This window comes from Artibeus jamaicensis, unplaced genomic scaffold, assembly GCF_021234435.1.
Source record: "Artibeus jamaicensis isolate MK-2021 breed Jamaican fruit bat unplaced genomic scaffold, CSHL_Jam_final scaffold_625, whole genome shotgun sequence".
Lineage (NCBI taxonomy): Eukaryota > Metazoa > Chordata > Mammalia > Chiroptera > Phyllostomidae > Artibeus > Artibeus jamaicensis.
In genome coordinates, this window is record NW_026522051.1 from 1,773,325 (window position 1) to 1,793,299 (window position 19,975).

Here is a 19,975-nt window from a genome sequence, read left to right on the forward strand (position 1 = left end):
GGAAATTGGGAGAAGCAATAAAAATATGGAAAATGTCTAAGGAGAATGAAAGTGATGTCCCGTAGGATGAGAAAAGGGACTGCTGGTCAACCTCAAAGAGTCAACCAAGTTGAAGGTCGTATATCCATATCCGCAGGACAATTAGGTTACTTCTTCCACAAGCTCAGGAGCCCAGGAGCGAGGAAATTGATAATTGTATCAATCGGTATCTGAGTATTGGCAAAGAAGAAAGTCAAGAGGTATGAGAATTGAGGGCGCTGTTGTAAAGAAAAAGAAAATTCTTGAGCGGGCCTAAAAGGATTTGTCTAAGTTGCTCCAATACACAGCGGATGAAAACTAGTGTGTGCCCTTGTTGGCCACACTCAGTCTGTTTGGTGTGGTTCACATTTGACTTAGTTCTGCTCTGGCTTGTTCACTGAAGGTTCTACCTCGCATTCTGTTCTGTTTCCCTGGAGGGTGGTGAGTGCAGACCACGGGTGCCAGGGACGGAGTAAGTGACACAGTTTTCCAGGGCAAGAATGAAGCTACTGAGGTAGCGCTGTAAAGAAGTAGTGAATGTTTTAGGACGCTTGTTTTCCCTCTGAGTTAGAGCTAGGCCGCGCCGATGGGGGTTTTATGGTGGTAGCACGTCCATGCAATACACCTTCTTCATGTAAACAGATCCTTTGTATTCCATAGAAGACTCATTATACATCAAAATAGCAAACATATGTATAGATCGGAATACAAGTGTGTATGCTTCAACACGAAGATAGTGGGTGTGTTTTAAAGATAATACATTGAATTACACCTGGTTGTGAAAGCTTTTAGCTAACCAGTGCCTTAAATTAATCCAGTCAGTTCACGTTTCAAGTTTATCATTTCCCTTTTCTTTCCCATGTGCATCCGTATCAGTCAGGGAACCAGGAGCACTGCAAGGAAGCACGCAGCACTGGGAGCCGCTGGCTAAAACTACATTACCAGTGACACTGACTTGTATGGTCACAGCTGCAAGTTCAAGGGAACGACACTTTCTCCTGAAAGGAGACCCTTCCCCATCACGGAAATGCAGCCTTCGGCCATCAGATCACATGCATATGAATGACGTCACTGGGTGGTGAACTGACCCAAAACACAAAGGGAAACCATGTACTTTTCCTGTCAAGAGAAGGACTAAAGACAAAATTAAGTAATGGGCTCGTTTTCATAAGAACGTTTTGACTGGTATCTTCTTAACTGGGGGAGAAGTGGGGTCCCAAAGAGGAAGGAAGTGTAGCGCACCTGGCCGAGGGCAGGGAAAGGGGGTCAGACCTCACTCCGGCCTCTCCAGTGCGAGTCTTCAGGGGCCGAGGCCGTGTGGCACTCGTGCGCATTGCTTCCTTTCCTGTGCCCGTGTACACACGTGTACAGTTCAGGTATGCAGCAGGCATTTTCCCGGATGTTTCGCTTCATTTATCTTTCGGAAAATCCAGAGTGTTTGCATGAACTTCTTTAATTAGTGGCGGTTGTACATAGGACACCACCAGTTGTTTCCAGACACGTATTGTGTCCCTTCTCGCCATCCCTCCGTGAGTGACTGTGCGCCCCAGAGGGGAGCCCCTGCGTCCCAGAGCATCACTGTGCACTTTAGCCCCCGCCTCCACCGCTGGTCAGCGGCACGTGTCGCCGCGCAGTGCGAACATCCACACGGGCACGCACTGCTCCGGAAAGCCATCCTGCTTCTCCTGGCCCAGCACCACCAGCCCGCTCTCCCGAATCAGGCTGCAGAGGATGTGCGTGTCCCGGGTCACGCTGCTGTCCGAGACGTCTAGCACGCAGCCCTCCCGAGCCACGTTGTCCTTCAGTACGACGACGCCGTGCTCTTTCAGGCCCTCTCGGCACCGGGAGAGAAACGCAACAAGGTCCTTATCAGTCAGGTACCCTACAGATGAGGCCGAGTTGAGGGGAAAACGGGAGGAAGTGGTGGGTGGGAGAGAAGGTGAGTAGGGAAGGAGGAGGAGACCATTTCACCCGTTCATGCATTTTCTAATGGCCTGGATTGTTTTTGCCACAAGAGGCTTTGAGAATTTAGAGGACAGTTATCCTCTTTGAGGGGCCCAGTGCCCTGCTTATAAAATAGATATTATACTACCTGGTCTCTCTACCTCCTGGGCATGAGCTAAACTATTGCCCACCCCATGGGTCCTCTCCAACCCAACTCTGTCACTCATCTGTATCTCTGACACACGCAAAGGACAAAAATCTAATTCACCGTTGTCTCACTTCCTAAGAATTTAAATCTAAGAAAGTCTGGTTTTGTCAATAAATGGGAATAAACTTTTTTGGCCCTACTTTTTAAAGTTTTGCAAGTATTTAGGTTTCTTCTAAGATTCAGGGTGGTCCCAGGCACTCCTTCCCTATGGATGGGAATTGTCAGGCTATAAAAAGGATACTAGGGGCAGAGTCAGAAGGAGCAGAGCTCTTTAGCAGTCCCTAAGGGTTAGCTGAACCCCTCTAGGCACAGCTACAGCTGCAACCTCACTCCCTCTCCTCCAAACCTCAAATGTTGCCTTTTTTGTGGGGAGAGAGGAGGCCTTGCAGGACTAACCAGAGACCCACTGAATCCAGATGACATCGTATCTCCCCGGCGGGGGTGTGAATTCCTGCAGGCTGCAGCAGTGGTAGTTTTCCACCTTGTCCCCGTGGACCCGCAGGTAGTTCTGGGCTTCGAGGAGGAAAGATTCCATCATGTCCACCAGCTCCACGCTGTTGAAAACCGGCAACAAGACATGCTTGCTGACCCTGCCTATCCCAGAGCCGCAGTCCAGGGCGCAGTCCGTCCCAGCTCTCCCGGGCCCCTACGCAAAGGCACAGACACCCACTCTGAGTCTTGGACACTCCAATTACCTCTCCAAGTCAACTTTATTTAGACCAATTTCATGTATTCAGATGCACTATGTTCAGAGTATTTATTCAATGAGTCGGGACAAGCGTGTATAGGCACAAAGTACCATAACCATGTTATAGAACATTCAAGCACCTTTTCGGAAAGTACACAGACATTTCCAGTGTTCACTTTCTTTATATTCTCCAAGCACAGGTCTTTAAAAGAATTTCAAAATAGGATTTTAGGAAATCACGTTTTAGGTTTAAAAACTTGGTAATTTCCTCCTAGGAAATAGATCATCGAAAGCCCTATGAAAATAGAACTTTGTGAACTGTCCTTTTGGGCCAAACCCCCAACTAAATAGACCTACCCTGCAGCTTATTACTTTATTTTACACAGCGAAGCACTCACAGCCCTTCTGAGTTTCAGACGTGCTTTTAAAATTCATTCCGTGAACACATTTCAGTTCATTTGGTGTACTTGAAACTTTAGTTTTTTCAAAATGGATCTTGGGGTTCCCTACATCACCTACTCTCCCAGTATGGAGGGCGATTCCTGGGACCTGAGCTGAGGGGACACTAACCATCTCGTTCTCGGGCCAGGGTTCCCCTGCAGACCCCGCCCTGGTGGTGCACCGCACACTCAGGTGGGTGAAAGGTGGTTGCAGCAAAATCTACTGCATCTTTTCATGCTAGAAATCATTTTCTGCATTTGTGCCAGAAACTGCATGATCCACTGGGCACAAAAGCCTCTACATTTTTAAAGTATGTCTATACATTAAATTTGCTGAGGGTGAAGGATGGATAGATGGTGAAAGAAGAGGAAATCAACAAATATAAACTTTCTGCAATTTGCTTCTATAAAGTGACATATACAGCCCTGGCTGGTGGGGGTCAGTGGATTAAGCACCCTCCTGAGAAACAAAGGGTCACTGGTTCAATTCCCAGTCAGGGCATGTACCTGGGTTGCAGGCCAGGTCCCCAGTAGGGGGCATGTGAGAGGCAACCACACATTAATGTTTCTTTCCCTCTCTTTCTCCCTCCGTTCTCCTCTGTCTAAAATAAATAAATAAAATCTGGGTGTTTTTTTAAAAAAAGTAATATATACAAATATGTACATATATATGACCAGCTGAATCTCTCAAATATCTATACAAATCTATCCATGTCTCAAAGATTCCACTGGTCTGATCGATTTGGTTATAATCGGGATGGCTGTTGAATAGGTTTTGTCCTAGAAATTTTAGTAACAAGATACTTGAAGTTGCCAGTAAAGATCTTAAGGAAAAGGCCTACTCTTGATTTCTCAGAAACTAAAAGCATTTGGCTAAGAATCAAAAGGTAAAGTATGAGCAGAAGGCACGTTCAAAAATGTGCTTTTCAGTCCACCCGGAAGGACTTCCTCATAGCGAGAAAAGTGTGATGAGGAAGAAAAAGTGAAGCAATTGTAGCTTCTTTACAAAAGGGATGGTAATATGCATGATTTATTGAGTGCTTATATATAGCAAGCTTTTTGCATCCATAATAACTACAATGATCAAAACAGTCCCACAAGACAATGATTATTTCCCAATATGGAGGTGAGGAAACTTGGATTTCTAATGCCCCACAGTTAATGGCGGAACTTAAATCTGAACAGGGAACTGTGTGACTCAAAGGCCAGCCAGTTCATTCTGGGAGTTGTCATCTGCAGTACCAGCTCTGGTTTCATAGGGGGTGTCTGTCTCATGCTGGGTTGCAAGGAATTCTAAGGCTGCATTCAAACTCAACAGGAAAGAGGGAGATTGATTAGTGATGTCTGCCTTGAGTATGGGAAGGGGACATGGTAATACACAAGCCATTTGTCATTCCTACTTATATTGTACCACCTCCCTCGTTCGGATATTCTAACTTCAACTAAACCAATTCAGAAAAGAGGCCTAGGCCCAAGGTTATGTTGGGAAGGCTGTAAAAGAAGCATCTTCCAAGTAAATTCATAACAAACAGGATGGAGGCAGAACAGGGACGTTATTGTGAACTACTGAAAAGAACTAGAAGAAATTCGTGTGCTCACTTAGAGATCATTACAGATTTTCCTTATCGTGACCAGCCCAGCAGGCTCTATGGCTCATGCGGCTCACATGATTGCAGCGAGTGGTCTTGGATGCGGAACTATGGACCAGTGAGGCAGAGAGACCTGGGAACAATACGCCAGAGGCTTTCATTAGACTCGAGCAGCTGTGCTCCTTCTTCCCAACGGACAGATACGTCTGAAGCTTCTCTGGTCGAAGTGAGGAAGGGCCCCCCATGCTCAGCCTCCCTGTTGTTCTCCTGATAAGCCCTCGAAGGGTCTCCGCACAACCCTGGAGTTTTTTAACACTCTTGTCTAATTCTCCTACTTATCTGGGCAAAGAAACCCGATGCCCAGACAAATGAGGTGTTTGAAACAGAACTCCCTGGAAAAAATCCCTTACTCTGATTTCTATTTTTCACCAGTTTAGACGTGTGATATTTGACTCCACTGATTCTCGAAACGATGGCTGTTTACAAATGGAAGAAGATGCCTCTCACTTAGATCCAGTGTACCTCTAGCCTCTCGCCACTACCACCTAGTTCTCTTCATTCCGTGCTGGAACTGCCTCCGTCTACTGGTGCTATGTCTCTCTCTCTCTGTCTCTCATCTTCACACAGCTCCTCTTGGACACAGTGACCGTCCAGAGCTGTGATTGCATCGGGACCCGAGGCCCTTCAACGCATGTGCCAGAACTACATACACCGAGTGACTTCAAAGCAAGAGGTTCTGTTATTTCCATCCTTGTTGATTGTGCCCATTAAAATACTTTCATTTTAGTTTTGATTCTGCCACTTATTTTGTTTGGAAGAACATTATTTCAAGTTCACCCAGCGGAGTGTAAAACTAAAATGGAAGTATTAAAGGCTACTGTACAAAAATCATAAAGTATAACAAGCCAGACCCAAAGTTCTTAGTTGTACAATCTCTGAGAAAGAGCAAAAGAGAAATGCCATCAAATACTGGTAACTTTTACAAATCGTTACCCCTCCCCACCAGAAAGCTAAAACGGAGGAAAGTTATCAGCTGTGCCATGGGCATCGTCATCTCTATACCATTAATTTGCAAAAGTAAACCTATTTGTAACAATTTTAAACACCGTTTCCCACCATCCCAGGTCACTAGGTGTTGAAGCCAAACTTTAAATTAAACCATCTGCCCTTTCCTGCTGACACAAAAATAAGGCATGGTCCTCCTATTCTCTTGCCCCTTGAATCTTGACCTGGATGCTCATTCAGCAGATTATTACAGTCAGAGTTCCGAAATATCATTCTTTCACAAAGACCATGTTTGCACTTAGAGGTCACAGCTTCACAATGAGTTTTGTCTACTAAGAAGGACTCATCGTATTGGTTTGAAAAGAGCAGCTTGTGTTTTCCAACATAAACATGCAAACACGAGGCCGTTTCCTTTCCCAGCCCGTGGGCGTGGGGACGGGCTCTGTCTGACCAGCATCCCTGCGGTCAGCTTGGCATTCCACAGAGTGACAAGACAGCCGGATTACTAACTTACTAAGCCTCTGAAATGCTGTGGGATCAAAGTCAGCCTCACCACTAGGCGAGCAGGAGGCATTGCTCTCTGCCAGACTGGAGGAGAGTCTGTGGTTCACTTAAAAAAAAATGAAAAAGCAGGGATGTTTTTCTTTTGCTTCATGAGGCAAATGGAAGAAAATGTGTCATGGTTAAGAGCAGGCAGTTTGGTGCCAGACAGACCTGTCTGGGCTTCAGTTCCAGCTCTGTCTCTTCCCAGCTGTATAACCTTGACAACTTACTTAACCTCCCCTGGCCTCAGTTTCCACAGCTGTGAAAAAGAGGATAATACTAGGACCTGCCTCCCGGAACGGTAAAGAGTAAATGCAAGGTAGTTCTAAAGGGCTTGGCAAAGCGAACGACCGTCTCCGGAAAAGCACCCCGTGGAATCCGTCACTGACAGGTCTACAAATACTCCAGTTAAGCTGACCCATAAACAGCCTTGGCCGTCACCCCCAGCTCCACAGTCCCTACAACTGCAGCTGATGTCCAGACACTTTGGTCCTGGCCAGCACTCCCTCCTGACCCTGTCTTCTCCACACAGGCACCCCGTGCTCCGGGGAGATTGGCTGTAAAGTGAGCCTCACCTCAACGCTGAGGGTTTTCTTCTTCTTATACTTCTAAGTAGGCCGACAGCCTAACCCCAAATATTTGTAATATTTACAATATTTCCTTTATCAGGATAAAGTCAGCTCCAAATTTCAAACAAACGACTTCATCATGAATTGAAACAAAACCTGTTTGCCAATTAGGACTTGACGTCGTCAGTGGGACTAACAGCAGCAATATCGTTCTAACAACAAAGTGAAGCTCCTTAAAATATAATGAGTATGTTTTATGTAAGACTGTTACTGTCATTAGTTGCAATGAATTAGACCTATTGGGTAACAATTATGTGCACTCAGGCAAGCTCTTGGCACATATGATCTCATTTGATCATCATGTATCCATTGAGGCAGGTTCCATGGTTTTGCTCTGGTTGGAGGTAAGAAAACTGAGACTCAGAGCATTTAAGTAACAAGCCCGAGGTTGCTTATACAGTAAGTAAAAAGACCCTGTGATTCTAGAGCCCAAGATTTTGGCCCCTGCTCTCTACTGTCTCCATATGACCTGGAGTAAGAAAATGGAGTTTCACGCAACACTGGACTACAAAAGGATCACATTCTTTCAAGACAAGGTCTGAAAGTATGTATAGAGTACTATTAAGGGATTCTACCATACTTACCATTTTTAAACCAAACATAAGCATGCATTCCCTCACCACATCAAACTTTTATTGGAGAGAATCACTAAATCACCCCAAGATCCTAAATGCCATGATCTCCCATCAGTTACCTGCTTGTCAACCCTTTCCTCTGAGACTCTAAAATAGATGTCTTCTTAACCTCCAAAATGTATTCTCATCTCTGCTGGCTCACCTTTCCCTGAAGCACGAGCGATTAGATGGTGCTCAGGAGGGTGAAATGCTGAGTGGGGTTTCTGAACATCTTCAAGCAGGCTTTTCAGCTACACTCTTGGCTGTGCCACCCCCCGGGCTTCAACACAGCTTAACCACACAGAAGCACGTGAGCTCAATGTTTGCGAGGACTTTGCCTCTTCATCAAGCTGTAAGTTGGATAACTCACCCCAACGAATTTCCTAAGAAATTCCTGAGAGGCCTGGATATCTGGGTTGGACAGTTCAATGAAATTTCCCATCATCCCCTCTTCTGTAGCTGGAACCTCTCGGTAGAAAAGTTTAGCTCTGGCGTAGAACTGCATCTCACCATTGATGACTTGACTTGTTAATGCATACAATTTCACTGCAAATGAAATAATATTAATATTATTAATATTCATATGACAGAGCAAATTCAATCTTACCACACATTGGTTTCCTCCTAAAAGCCTGCACGTCATGCTCCAATGGAACAGATACTGGTCTGAAGTCAGAAGACCTGCATCTGAGTTTGGTTCAATGACTCACTTCCTGTGTAGCCTTGGAGAAATTTCTTAACCTCTCTGAACTTCTGTTATACATGTATACATTGTAATCGTGTGACATTTTTCATGATTTAATATCCTATGGTTTAATACAACTATAGCTTATCGCTATACTAAAAAAAGCTTAGTACCGTTTGCTATCGTAGAATACACAATGCCACAAGTTTTACAGTGAGTTTTATCTTAGAGCTCCAAACATTTTATGAGAGTCTAATCATTAATTCCCACTTCTAATCACAAGGTAGATTATGGGGAGCTATTTTTTCACCTCTTCTTCAAGCAACTCATACCCAAACGCTTCTTAGTACCAATATTATAGAAAATGTGCTTAAGCTCTATCTTTTGAAAACAAAATAATAAAAAGAGATATAATATTTGTTGAGCAACTATTTTGTTCTAGGTAGTGGACTAGGTATGTTATACTATGATACACTATGTCATTTCATGATTTCAGAAACCGTATGATATATTATTTTAAGACATTTATTTTTCTAGAAAAATGTGGGTTCCAATTTCTGAAGGGTAAATATTTCAGTGTGTTTTATAAACCAAAATGCATCCTTGAAGATAAAAATATTTTCATTACGGCACATTCAGGAGGAAATAATAGAGATTGAATGAAAGGGAGGAATTTCTGGTTCAAGACTGTAGGCTGAATACATTTGTCTCCCCCTCCTTCCCAATACCCACCCCAGAATTGCTTTAATAAATCTCGCCCATAACAGTGAAGAAAATGAGAAGGGACCACTGATGGACTCATGATTTTAACAAACTAAACTCCTGGAAGACAAAGGGCACACGGAGTGATGCTAAAGAACTTGCCACTCAGCACAGCTGCAAAAGGAAGTAAAAGCTGATAAAAAAAAATCTGCCTGCATACCAACCAGTGAGGGGACAAATGCCCCCTCCCAAAAGCAACAGGCATTACAGCTGTGATCCTGGAGGTGGGGGTTGGGAAGGTCTCTTCTATTTTTTAAAAAATCAGGGAAACAGTCTTCATTACCTAGAATCACAGACCCTGACCTTTAGTCCTGTGAATAAACAGTGATTTCCAAAAACATGGGGTAACTTGGCAACCTGAACGAAAACATAGACCTGAGCCCAAAGGAAATAGAAATAACCCAGGAAAGGGATGTGAATTTAAACCAAAGCTAAACAAAAAACTCGTATATCCTTGGAGAGATATGAGAAATGGTACATCCATAGGTCAAAGACAAGATGCCAAGAAAATGATCATTCAAAGAATAACAAAGACTTCTTAGAAATTAAAGTTTTGATTACCAGAAATTTAGGAATATAATATTGAGTACATTTATCAGGACATAAACACCAAAAATGATATGGAAAACAGAAATAAAAAGAGTAGAGCTATAATAACTTAATTCAGGAGGCCCAACATCAAGGTGATTAGGATTCTCAAAAACAGAGAAAACGGAGGGAAGAAAATTATTAAAGAACTAACAGAAGAAAACTTCCTAGAGCTGAGATTGTAAGATCCACAAGTACTGAACAGCATGGACTAAAAATAACAATAATTAAGTAAAAGCCACATTTATACATATCTTTAGGAAATTTCAAAATGCAGAGAGTAATGAGAAGATTCTAAAGATATTTAAAGGAAAAATAGTAGTTGACCTTAGAGTAGGGTTGCCAGATTTAGCAAATAAAAATACAGGATACAAAATTAGTTTTTTGTGTTTTTTTAATATATTTTATTGATTATGCCATTACAGTTGTTCTATTCCCCCCTTATTATATGAAATGTTAAAGGGACTTACCTAAGAAAAAGAAGATAAAAAGATGAACAGTGAAAGGACAGCAAACTCACAGTTATTAACAACCACACCTAAAACAAAAGCAAACTAAGAAGATAGCTAGATCAGGAGCAGAACAAAATTAGTTTTTAAGTTCAGATAAATAATGAATAATTTATTAATATAAGCATGCTCAAAATATCACACATTGCATGGGGAATACTTGTACTAAAAACTTATTAGTTGATTATATCAAATTCTAGTTTAGCTGGCATCTTATTTTATCTGGCAACCCTGTGGCCAAAGGACTAGAATCAGGTTTGTAACACGTATCTCATCAGAAACCCTGGAAAATAATGGAGCAGTGTCATTAATATTCTCTGGGAAAATTATTTTGAAGCTAGAATTGAATCCCCAGTCAAATGTGGAAGAATATTTACCTGCTGTGGATTTGTTCCTCAGAAGTTCCTTGAAGCTATATTTCAGCCCAGTGAAGGTTAAAATAAAGAGAAGATATTTGGCAAAAGATGAAATTAAGCCAGGAGTCCAATGAAAAGAAATACCAAAATCACAGATATTTATCAGATCTAGAAAGAAATCAGTTTATATTACAACAGAAAACATAGGCTTCAAAAACAATATCTTCAAGAAGTATAATGAACTGGATTCTGGACAATAAGACAGGACAGGTAAGAAGAGACAGTGATACCCTACAGAAGATGCATTTTTAATCTCAACCATGAAAAATGAAAGACTGTTGAAAGCTCCAAGCAAAATATGCAACAGCACAGAAATGTTATGATCAGGATATGAAGCAAACCAAAATATGACATACGTTTGAGTAGCAGGAATTTAAGAAAAGAGAATCTATTTAACCTTAACTAGGAACATCTTTCTTCAGGTAACACCAAGATCGTGAGGTTGTGCTTGGCTCTGAATGGAACAACAATTACATAGGCCCAAATTTCGATTCTAAAAGTTAAAAATCCAATAAACACCACTTATATGGAAATGTTCTATTGTAATTTCCATCTGTGGGGTTACATCGGTAGTTCCCAACTTTTCGAGCCATTGGAGCCGATGTTTGGGTCCTTGAATGGTCATAAATTTGCTGAAAGGGATATAAGGATTGATCCCCACGCACGTCATTTTCTAGAGGCTAAAAGTATTTACTGAAGTTCCCACATGCATTAACCTATTGTACACAGATTACTATTTTAAAAATACAAATCTTTTTAAGGCATTAATAAATATATGGATGATTTTTGCCATCTTATACACAAGTTAGCTATTGGTTGAGAAAACACGGAATTAAGAGGAAAGTCCTCAAGTTCAAAAGCATTGGGAAGCGCTGACCACACCAACACTTCTTCCCTCGTACTTGGTAAAGTGTTGTGTACACAGCAGGTGGCTCAATAAAGGCTTATAAATTCCACAGGGATGACAAAAACCAAGTGTCACCAGCCCAGTAACAGGGCTGTTCCGAATTCCTCCGTATGTCTCAGAAACCCAGGCTAGGAAGTCACAGTTAAAGGAGTCTTCCCAGAGGGGATGCGGGCTTGGATCACAGACAGGCCGCAGCTTGGTGCTCTTCTGATCCACCCAGAGTGGCGCAGCCGCCACGCTCATCATCACCTGCTTAAGTCAGTTCGTCGGTGGAGTCCACGAAAACCCTTAATCTGGAAATGGGAGCGGGCCATTATACCAGCAATGTTTAGTCCACAAGCGAGTGCCAGCCTCAGCAGGGGTCAGACTCAATAGGCACATTTTTATGGTTATGGGCTTGAGTTCCCATTTTCACCTAATTGACAGGAGCGTTTCACTAAAAAGATAGACATCGTGGCCAGCCCCCGGTGCTCCCTCCTGATAGTCCCTGTCGCAGTGTCGGTGGGCTCAGGTAAGGTCACCAGCCATCCACTCTCTCCTCTTTGTCATGGAAATGCATTGAGTGGCTCTTCCTATAGGACTGCGAAGTCTCGGCAACTTGGGGTAGCCTGGGACAGAGACTAGCTATCTTAGTTCTTGACTTTCTGTACTACTTACTTCTCGACCGGCTTTATGTACCAGGCTCCCAGAGGCCTTCCAATGGTTCACTTATTCCAGAAAGGAGAGCAGAGTACAAGTTCATTCGCCCCCAGTAAGAATAAAGATCCATGAGTTCTCTAAGAAAAATGGTGTTAATAGCTATGTGTCTATCATTGCTGAGTATCTTCTTTATTTTTTAATGGTTGGATATAGTAGCTATTTTGGGCTTTATTTCAGGTGTTAGACCTGGTTGCCAACTGGAAATCGATCTCAGCATCTCCAGAGGGTAGACAGGCGAGGCTGAAACAGTGAGTTGGAAATGATTTGAGAGAGAATATTGCATCAAGTGAGCCTTTTATTTCCAAGAAAAGTCCAATTAGGAACTGCCCTTATGAAAGGTAAAGCCTTCCATAAAAGAGATTTGCTGGTGAGCATTTCTCAGTTTCATCATTAAAGAAATAGTGGTTAAAACAGAGGGAAGAAGGAAGGAAGGAAGGGAGGGAAGGAGGGAGGGAGGAAGGAAGGGAGGAAGGATCGAGATACCGTGGAATATTATTTAGCCGTTAAAAAGAAGGGAATCCTGCCATTTGCAACAGTATGATGGACCGTGAGGGCATCATGCTAAGTGAAATAAGTCAGCCACAGAAAGACAGATAATGTGAGATCTTACAAATATGTGGAATCTTAAAAAAACCCTTCGTATGTATTTTTGCACCCACAGGGGAGGGTGGAAAGGGGACTTCATCAGTGTTTCTGGTGAAATCCGGAGGTCTGGGTGAGCCAGAATGCTAGAGTTGCCACTGTGGGGTCGCAGGACTGTCCCGAGAGTCCCAAATGAGTCCTGAGGTTTCATTTGTTCCCCATGTGCTTTAGGTGTGTGGTGCTTCTTGTCTCTAAGATAACACACCGCCTACCCTCAACGTTGTAGAACGCTTTTTCCTTTTCAAGTGAGGGCTACTTCAGTGTTTCCTAAATTCTTTTCAGGCTTCGACACAAATGAGGTGAACGAAGGTGGGAAGGGAGGGAAAATTCGCCCCCGCAGCCAGGGTCTCCTGCAGCCCCGCCACGGGTCTCACCGCCGCCCCCCGGCAGAGCGCCTTCCTGACTCCCTGCTTCTTCCCCGCCTGATCTACCGTCGTCGAAGTGTGAAAGGCTGCTGTCAGGCAGGGGTCCCGGAGACTTTTCCTGGGGAGCTTCTATGTGGGAAGAGTCCGCTTCTGATTCGGCAGCCGCCCTGCCTGCACTGTGCCTCTCTCAACCACACCCCGTAGTGACGTCTGTCACTGCACGTTCCACTGGAATGATGGGCGCGTCTCCCGTTTGTCACCCCAGCACTTGCTATTAGGCTTGACACACAGTAGCCTCCTTCGCACGTTCACTGAGTAAACGGGCAGTGTCCAGTGTGTCTCACGCTTCGGCAAAGCAGCGAGTGGCTGTAGGGGACAGCTGGCAAAAGCACACAGGACTCCCAACTCAGACAGTTTATGAAATCTCCATCGTCCTCATTAGGCATACCCAAATAATTAAAAATCGGTGACTATAATGGATCAAACAGGCACTACAAATGCTAAACATGCATAGCTAATTGAGTCTGTCTTATAAACGCTGTATCTACACAAGAGAGCAAGACATTGAGGGATCAACGGACTCACCCAGGACTGAGTAGCCAGGGAGTGACCCAGTGGGGATTTCAACCCCGGTCTGCTGAACTCCAAACCCACATCTCATCCATCTCACACTGTCTGAAAGTCTGCGAAGTGAAAGGGGGAATTATCTGCTTCTCCATTTCTTCGAAGAGAAAGAAAAGGACCTGGCAGCATTTGCACTGTGGAGGTGAGAGGAAGCATTTGAAACAGCATCAACTGCACCTCGAGTTGTGGAGGATGAACTCAGTTTGCAGAATGCCAGGGGCTGCATGCTGGGTTTCCTCGGGAAGTTCCAAGTGTCTCATGGGACATATTTTCTGTCAACTCTGGCTTTGAATTGTGATGGCAGGTGGGTGACCCTTGTTTTTAATCTCCCCTCGGTGACTGATTCTTCTAAAAAGGGGTAAGAATGGAAGGGGTTGCTAACCACTGGGTACCATCTACGTGCCGGGCGCTGTGCTGGGCACTTTCATATCATCTCACACGCTGTCTCCTTTGATGCTCCACACAGCGATGCTACCAAAGGGGGAGTGGAGATACAAAAGTATCCCATGGAAGTAAGTGTAGCCATGTCCTGACCCGTCCCTATTTAAACACAAAGCCTTGGCTCCTTCTGTTAAATTTCATGGGGCCACTACTCCAAAGGCGATGTTAGACTAAGCCTTTAACAATGCCCAGGAGGAGTAGACTCCTGCTCAGTTTTTAATTTGTACATAGTCAATGACTTCTGCGTATTCAGAAGTGTGCCGTGGCTAGTGCTAGAAGAGTTATTGAGGAGTAACGTGCATGACCATCTCTGACGGGGCTGTCTGTAGACAGGCTCCTTCCAGCACCGGTACACAGACTGGAGATTTATATAAATTGCCTTCCCATCCGTTCGCAAACAGCCAGCTTTAGAAAATGCATTCACTCCAAGCCTCTAACTGAGTGTAGGCTGGTATAACTTAAGACCCTCCTCACTGGCCTGTCTCATTGCTGATCTCAGTAGAAAGTCAATGCTCTCCCTAGACTGTTCCTGTCCCATCAAAAAATGTGGTAAGACTTGTGTCACTGCCCCCAGGAGTCACACTGCCCGTTACATTGGGAGGTGGCGGCTTGATTGTGTGGTTAAAAAAGACAGACTCTGGGGGGTAGACGGCCCAGATTCTGATCCTGCCCCCCCCCAAGTGACCGACCTCCTGCAAGTTGCTTCGCACCTCTGTGCAACCTTCCTCAGATACGAGGTGGGATGGGGAGTAGCAGCAGCACCTAATAGGGACGTTGTAGGGAGTAATTGGGATCACGTATGCAAAATGCTGAGAACAGTGACGGGCTTGTTCCCATTCCTTTCTGAAGACCTGGGGCCCGTAGGTCTTCCACTGGAGACTGGAGCCGGGGCTGTTTCAGTGAGCGTCCTCATGACCCAAGGTCGCTGCGGCGGGTGCTGCTGTGAGACTGGCTGCCTATCGCACACGGGCCGTCAGAAGGAGGAAGGAAGGAAAGGAGGAATCAAAGAGTCCGGCCAGCCACCGCTGTTCCCCTAATCGCCCCGAACAACAAGCCCTCTGTGCAGGCTCCAGAGCAGAGGCTCCCCGACCTTTTAAAAGAAGGGCTTTATTTTCACTTCTATGGAGCCTTGAAACCATCAAAAGGAGGGGAAGGCAGGTCTAAAACGCCCCAGCGCAGCGAGGGCGGGAGCACTTCCACTGGCCGAGTTGTATTTCCACATGGAAAAGCTCAAATCGGGCTGCAGCCTGAAACTCCCCCTAGTGAGCTCAGCTCCTCGTCTCTGTGCAGCCTGTCCCGAGGAAGCCTGTGCAGTGACTTTGAGGGGCCTGTCTCCAAGGAAGGGAAGGGAAAAAACTAATGGTACTGAGCACTGAGTACTTTCACATATCTAATTGGTTGCAATTGATCCTTCCGACGGACCTGCAGTTTTGAGCAAAATGATGCTCAGAGATTCCAGTCACTTACAGAGGGGAATTCTCTCTCAACACCATTGTCAGAGTCTGAACTCAGGACTTTGGTGGCCTGCCATTCGTTATTAGTAAGGGGCATTTAATCAGTGTAACAGAGATTGACTGAGTTCTTTCTATGTGCCAGGAACCATGGTGAATGGTAAGCACGCAGGTACAGAGGAGGACAAAATCGGTGAGTCTCAACTCTCACGGGAACCAGAGTCCAGGAGGGGAAATGACGTGTGAATGCATTCCCTGAATACACGGTAGAATCTCCGGGGAGAAAAGCCAAGGGCTGGGGACATTAACCCGGGGTTCCGGGAAGCCTCGCCACTGGGCACAGTCACACTGGCAGACGAGGGCTGTGTGCTGTCTCCTTTCTGTGCCATTCAGAGCTTATGGACCTGGCTACTTCAGAGGTGCTTCCGTTTTTGCCACGAGAAGAGGAAAAGCTGCAAAAATTCTGAGTGTTCTTAGAGCTGGGAGTCTGCCTACCCTTCACCCTCAATTTAAGGCTTTCGAGGATTAACAAAAAGTTACTTGTAGATTTGTCTTCGTTACCAGACTATAAAATCCTGAAGAACATAGACTGTGTCTTGTCCATGTTCGAATCTTCTCCAGGGCACGGAACACTCAGAGCTCCGTATGGCCTGTTGCACTGATTATAACTGAGTTGATCCAGAAGAGGAAATGTCTGATGTTTCTATCTCTAAAAAGCCAGGGTTCCCCCTGCAGCATAAACAGTTACTAGCAACCAGGAATGCATGCACCCCTCTCACAGCCCAGCACCCTTGCTCTTAGGGGTACAGGACGAGGTTATTCTGGGAAATAACCTCTAAACAGACGCAATTATGTCTTTCTGGGACAAAATATGTCAGCGCTGGTGGACAAACCTTAGCTCTTGCCTTCCCCTGCCATGGTGACTAGTGATATTTCAGGTGGCGGGGCCTTTATCATCCTGGATCCCTGGATGCCTACGTGGAGCGTAGCCCCTGCATCCCCAGCGATGCCCGTTGGAATGAGGTAGTAAAGTGAAAAAACAAACTTTTATATCTTCAGCCATTGAGATTTCAGGGCTAATTTATTATTGCAGACGAGGCTGGTCCATACTGATTAAAATAGCCCTGGGTGGTTAAAATCAAAGGGGTACTTGGGATGGGGCTAGAGCCCTTAGTCTCCGGGGCCACTGTCTGGGCTGAGTCACTGGGTAAGAGAAAAGGAGCAGGACCGGCTTGTGGGAAAGCAGCTTGGTAAACGGAGTCATCTTTGGCTTAGAGTCAATTCCTGGTTTTCCCGCTGTGTTTATGGAGCCCTGGAGCTGCCACCCAGATGCCCCGGGGTCACTGGGGAGGCCGGGAGGCTAGAGCGAGATCACGGAAAAACCTCACTCTTCCTGCGTTTTACTCTCGGCTTCCAGGGAAGACTTTGCCTGGAGGTTTAATTTGAATAGTAAGTGTTGTTTCTAAAGGGCTGGAAATCATTGATAAGCCACCAGCACGTTTACAAAGGGTATAAAGTCAAAATGACTATTCTAGGCAGCGAAAAGAGGATCGAGGCCGAATGGGAATTATTCTCTATTTGTCCCAAATAATTTTCAGGAAAGGCTGTTTTACTCTTACTCTTTAATTCATTCTTAACTACTTGCAGAGACGAGTTCCTTTTCTCTCTAGTCATTGTTTTTAAAATGTGGCAGTCATCTGCCCCTTATCCACTATCATAGTTCGTGTTTTAAGAGAATTATTTACCAGCAGTGCGATCAATGTACCCGAAGGAGCCCTGGGGTTTGGGCATTTGGCGAGATCTTGTCACCTGGGCATTTCCTCTTCCTCGTTTGAAAAAATAGGAAGGGGCCGGGGGAGCAGAGGAAACAGATAATGACGCCCCACACTCCCCTAGTGCGGCTGCGAGGGTCTATGAGAAATATATACACGTGGGAGGACAGTATTTGTATGCCTAGAAGTGAAAATCGCCTCAGAAATGGCGATTTTTTTTAAATAAAAGGAGGCTTTGGCGGACGGCTAGCATGTAGTTTCTGGAGTGGAATTCCAAGGCTAGGTGGTGCCTTTCCCCTCTGGAGCCCCGGCCACCCCACGTGCACAATGAGGCTTTCAGGCTACCTTAAGGAAACAGCCCGGGACTGATACCCACTGTTTCTGCTCTCGCCGGGGGAGGCATAAATCAAAGGCGGATACTTCACTCCCTAATTGGAAGTTATTTCCTTTCCAGTGCTGTTAAGAGTGCCCCGAAGTGACCACTTTCACAGAGACCAAGGAAAGTGGTGCAGACAAACCAGATAAGCTTTTTATTGCCCTATTGTCTAACTCCCTGAAAACCAGAGGAAAGAACCGAAAAGGAGACACACGGCTGCCCCAGTTTCTTTTCCTCATGTTCAAAGACCAAACTAAAAATCTGCTCCCTGTAAACTGTCTGTTAAAGGATCGTGTGGCATGTGTAAGCATGTACACACGTGTGCACACACACAAGGACACAGTGATCTATTACTACTAGTTAGTCTCGCTTTTTAACTCCTCGTTGACGTGATTACCGCGTTAGTACTCTCGCCCTTGAGTTACCCCATGTTCCCACCTTTCTCTTAAACACGGAATTGAGTGTCTGTAAGCCTGATACTCAGCTCGCCAACATCCAGAAAAGCAAATTACTGCGCCTGAGGGTGCGTGGAAGTCCCGGAATAGAGACCCGAGTCGCCTGACAGCACTTGGCCTTTGCACTCTCCACAAGGAATGTCATTGACACATTTAAGCACACTGACACCTTGGTGGGTTCTTTGCGTGCCCGCGTTAGAGGTGTCCTTGTTCTAAGTGCCCTTCCGGAAGTCCCGCAACCTCACACAGCCCCTGCAGTCCTGCCCCCTTCCCTATCTAGTGTCTGTGACTCACTTACCCAGGGGGATTTTTTCCAGCAGGTAGAGATAGCTCTGAAAGAAGTCATCGCGAATGGCTTTGTGAAGGATAAAGGACATGCTATGTCGACAGAGTTCATCGTCCGTCTTCTGCCAGCGGGATCTAAAGGCAAAATGGGCTCCCAGGTGGGCCATGGGGAAGGGGGATAATATTATTCCAAGAGAAAGGAAGCTTGCCTGGCTGCTTCTTTGAATTAGCTTTCTCTTCCCACATGAACTTGAGACTGTCATTTTAAACCAGTGCCCTGTCCCTCTATATCAGGACAGGCTGTCATGAGGTGTTGGGGGAGGGTGTAGCTGGCACCAGAGGTCACGCTCTTGGCACCCCCAACTGTCTGATTGCCTGGGTGACACCATTCCAGGCCAGCAGGTGCTAAGTAAAGATGAGGACAGGCTGAGCAGAGCCTGCCTCCCCCAGGGAAGAGAGCACCTCCCGCTGCTCACACGCTCACCCTCTGCTCTCCTCCGATCCCTAAATTGGAGCAGCCTCATTTCCATTTCAAAGAGTCGCGAATATTTTGCAAGAGATCCTGTTCCCTGATTTTCATCCCTTCCTCCTGGAGCACTGAGTCCTCAAGTTACAAGGACCCTTCAAAGTCTTCTTAGCTACCCACCCTCCTTTCATCAGGACGATTTCACCCAAATTATCTCTTAGAGATGGGTATGTGTTTTCCATTTTGAAGGGTCTTCATGAGACACAATTATATGAAAGCCTGTCCTGGTGTTAAATATCCTTCTGTTAGCAAACTCTCCCATGTAGCTTGCTCTAAACAACACCTCGTCAGGGAAGCCTGCTCCTTCCTCTCTGCCCATTGTGATGTGACTTTCCTCCTAAGTGCTCATTCTGTTTCTGGGCTGGGTATCTTCTGACTGGGGGGTCCCTCCAGGTGCACCCCCAGTCACTGTGTGACCTGGAGGCTGAGCCGCACTTACAGTATCAGGGGACTCTCTTGCCCTCTGGGTCATCCCATGGGTAGTGCCTGCAGGCACCTGGGGGGTGAGCCAGTCAGCCATTTATTCTTGACACCTTCGCTGTGGAGACTCCAGAGGCTAACTGCTTCATAGGTGGAAAGTCAGAGCTCCTGTCGGGGGGAGGCGGGGGTGTCTTCTCTTCTGGCTCTGATAACTGACCGCTCCAGCTTCGGGACAGTGAGGCACCAGGCTGTTGCAACCCTTAGAGAAATCCACTACTCCTTGCATTTCCTTACACTTGTCCGCACTTTGTAAAGTGCCCCTCTGTTAAACCGGCTCATAGTCTCAATTTGTGAATGCCATCTGTTACCTGTAA

General features: G+C 45.5%; 1 protein-coding gene across 1 annotated transcript; it reads right to left on the minus strand.

The window, feature by feature from the left end:
• Positions 1–1,584: 1,584 nt before the first annotated feature.
• NTMT2 (N-terminal Xaa-Pro-Lys N-methyltransferase 2) lies at positions 1,585–18,926 on the minus strand. Its single transcript, XM_037167416.2, has 4 exons — positions 18,669–18,926; positions 8,049–8,224; positions 2,567–2,816; positions 1,585–1,900 (listed from the first exon to the last, which is right to left on the minus strand). The coding sequence occupies exons 1-4, from the start codon at positions 18,916–18,918 to the stop codon at positions 1,629–1,631; spliced, it is 948 nt and encodes a 315-aa protein (XP_037023311.2). The 5' UTR covers positions 18,919–18,926; the 3' UTR covers positions 1,585–1,628.
• Positions 18,927–19,975: the final 1,049 nt, after the last annotated feature.

Excerpts from the sequence above, each read along its gene's own strand:
- NTMT2 (XM_037167416.2), bottom strand. The coding sequence starts at position 18,918 with ATGACAGTCTCAAGTTCATGTGGGAAGAGAAAGCTAATTCAAAGAAGC. Across the intron at positions 2,817-8,048 it reads TTCTTAGGAAATTCGTTGGG|GGGCCCGGGAGAGCTGGGAC; the intron begins GTGAGTTATCCA and ends GCCTTTGCGTAG. Across the intron at positions 1,901-2,566 it reads CTGGATTCAGTGGGTCTCTG|GGTACCTGACTGATAAGGAC; the intron begins GTTAGTCCTGCA and ends CCTCATCTGTAG.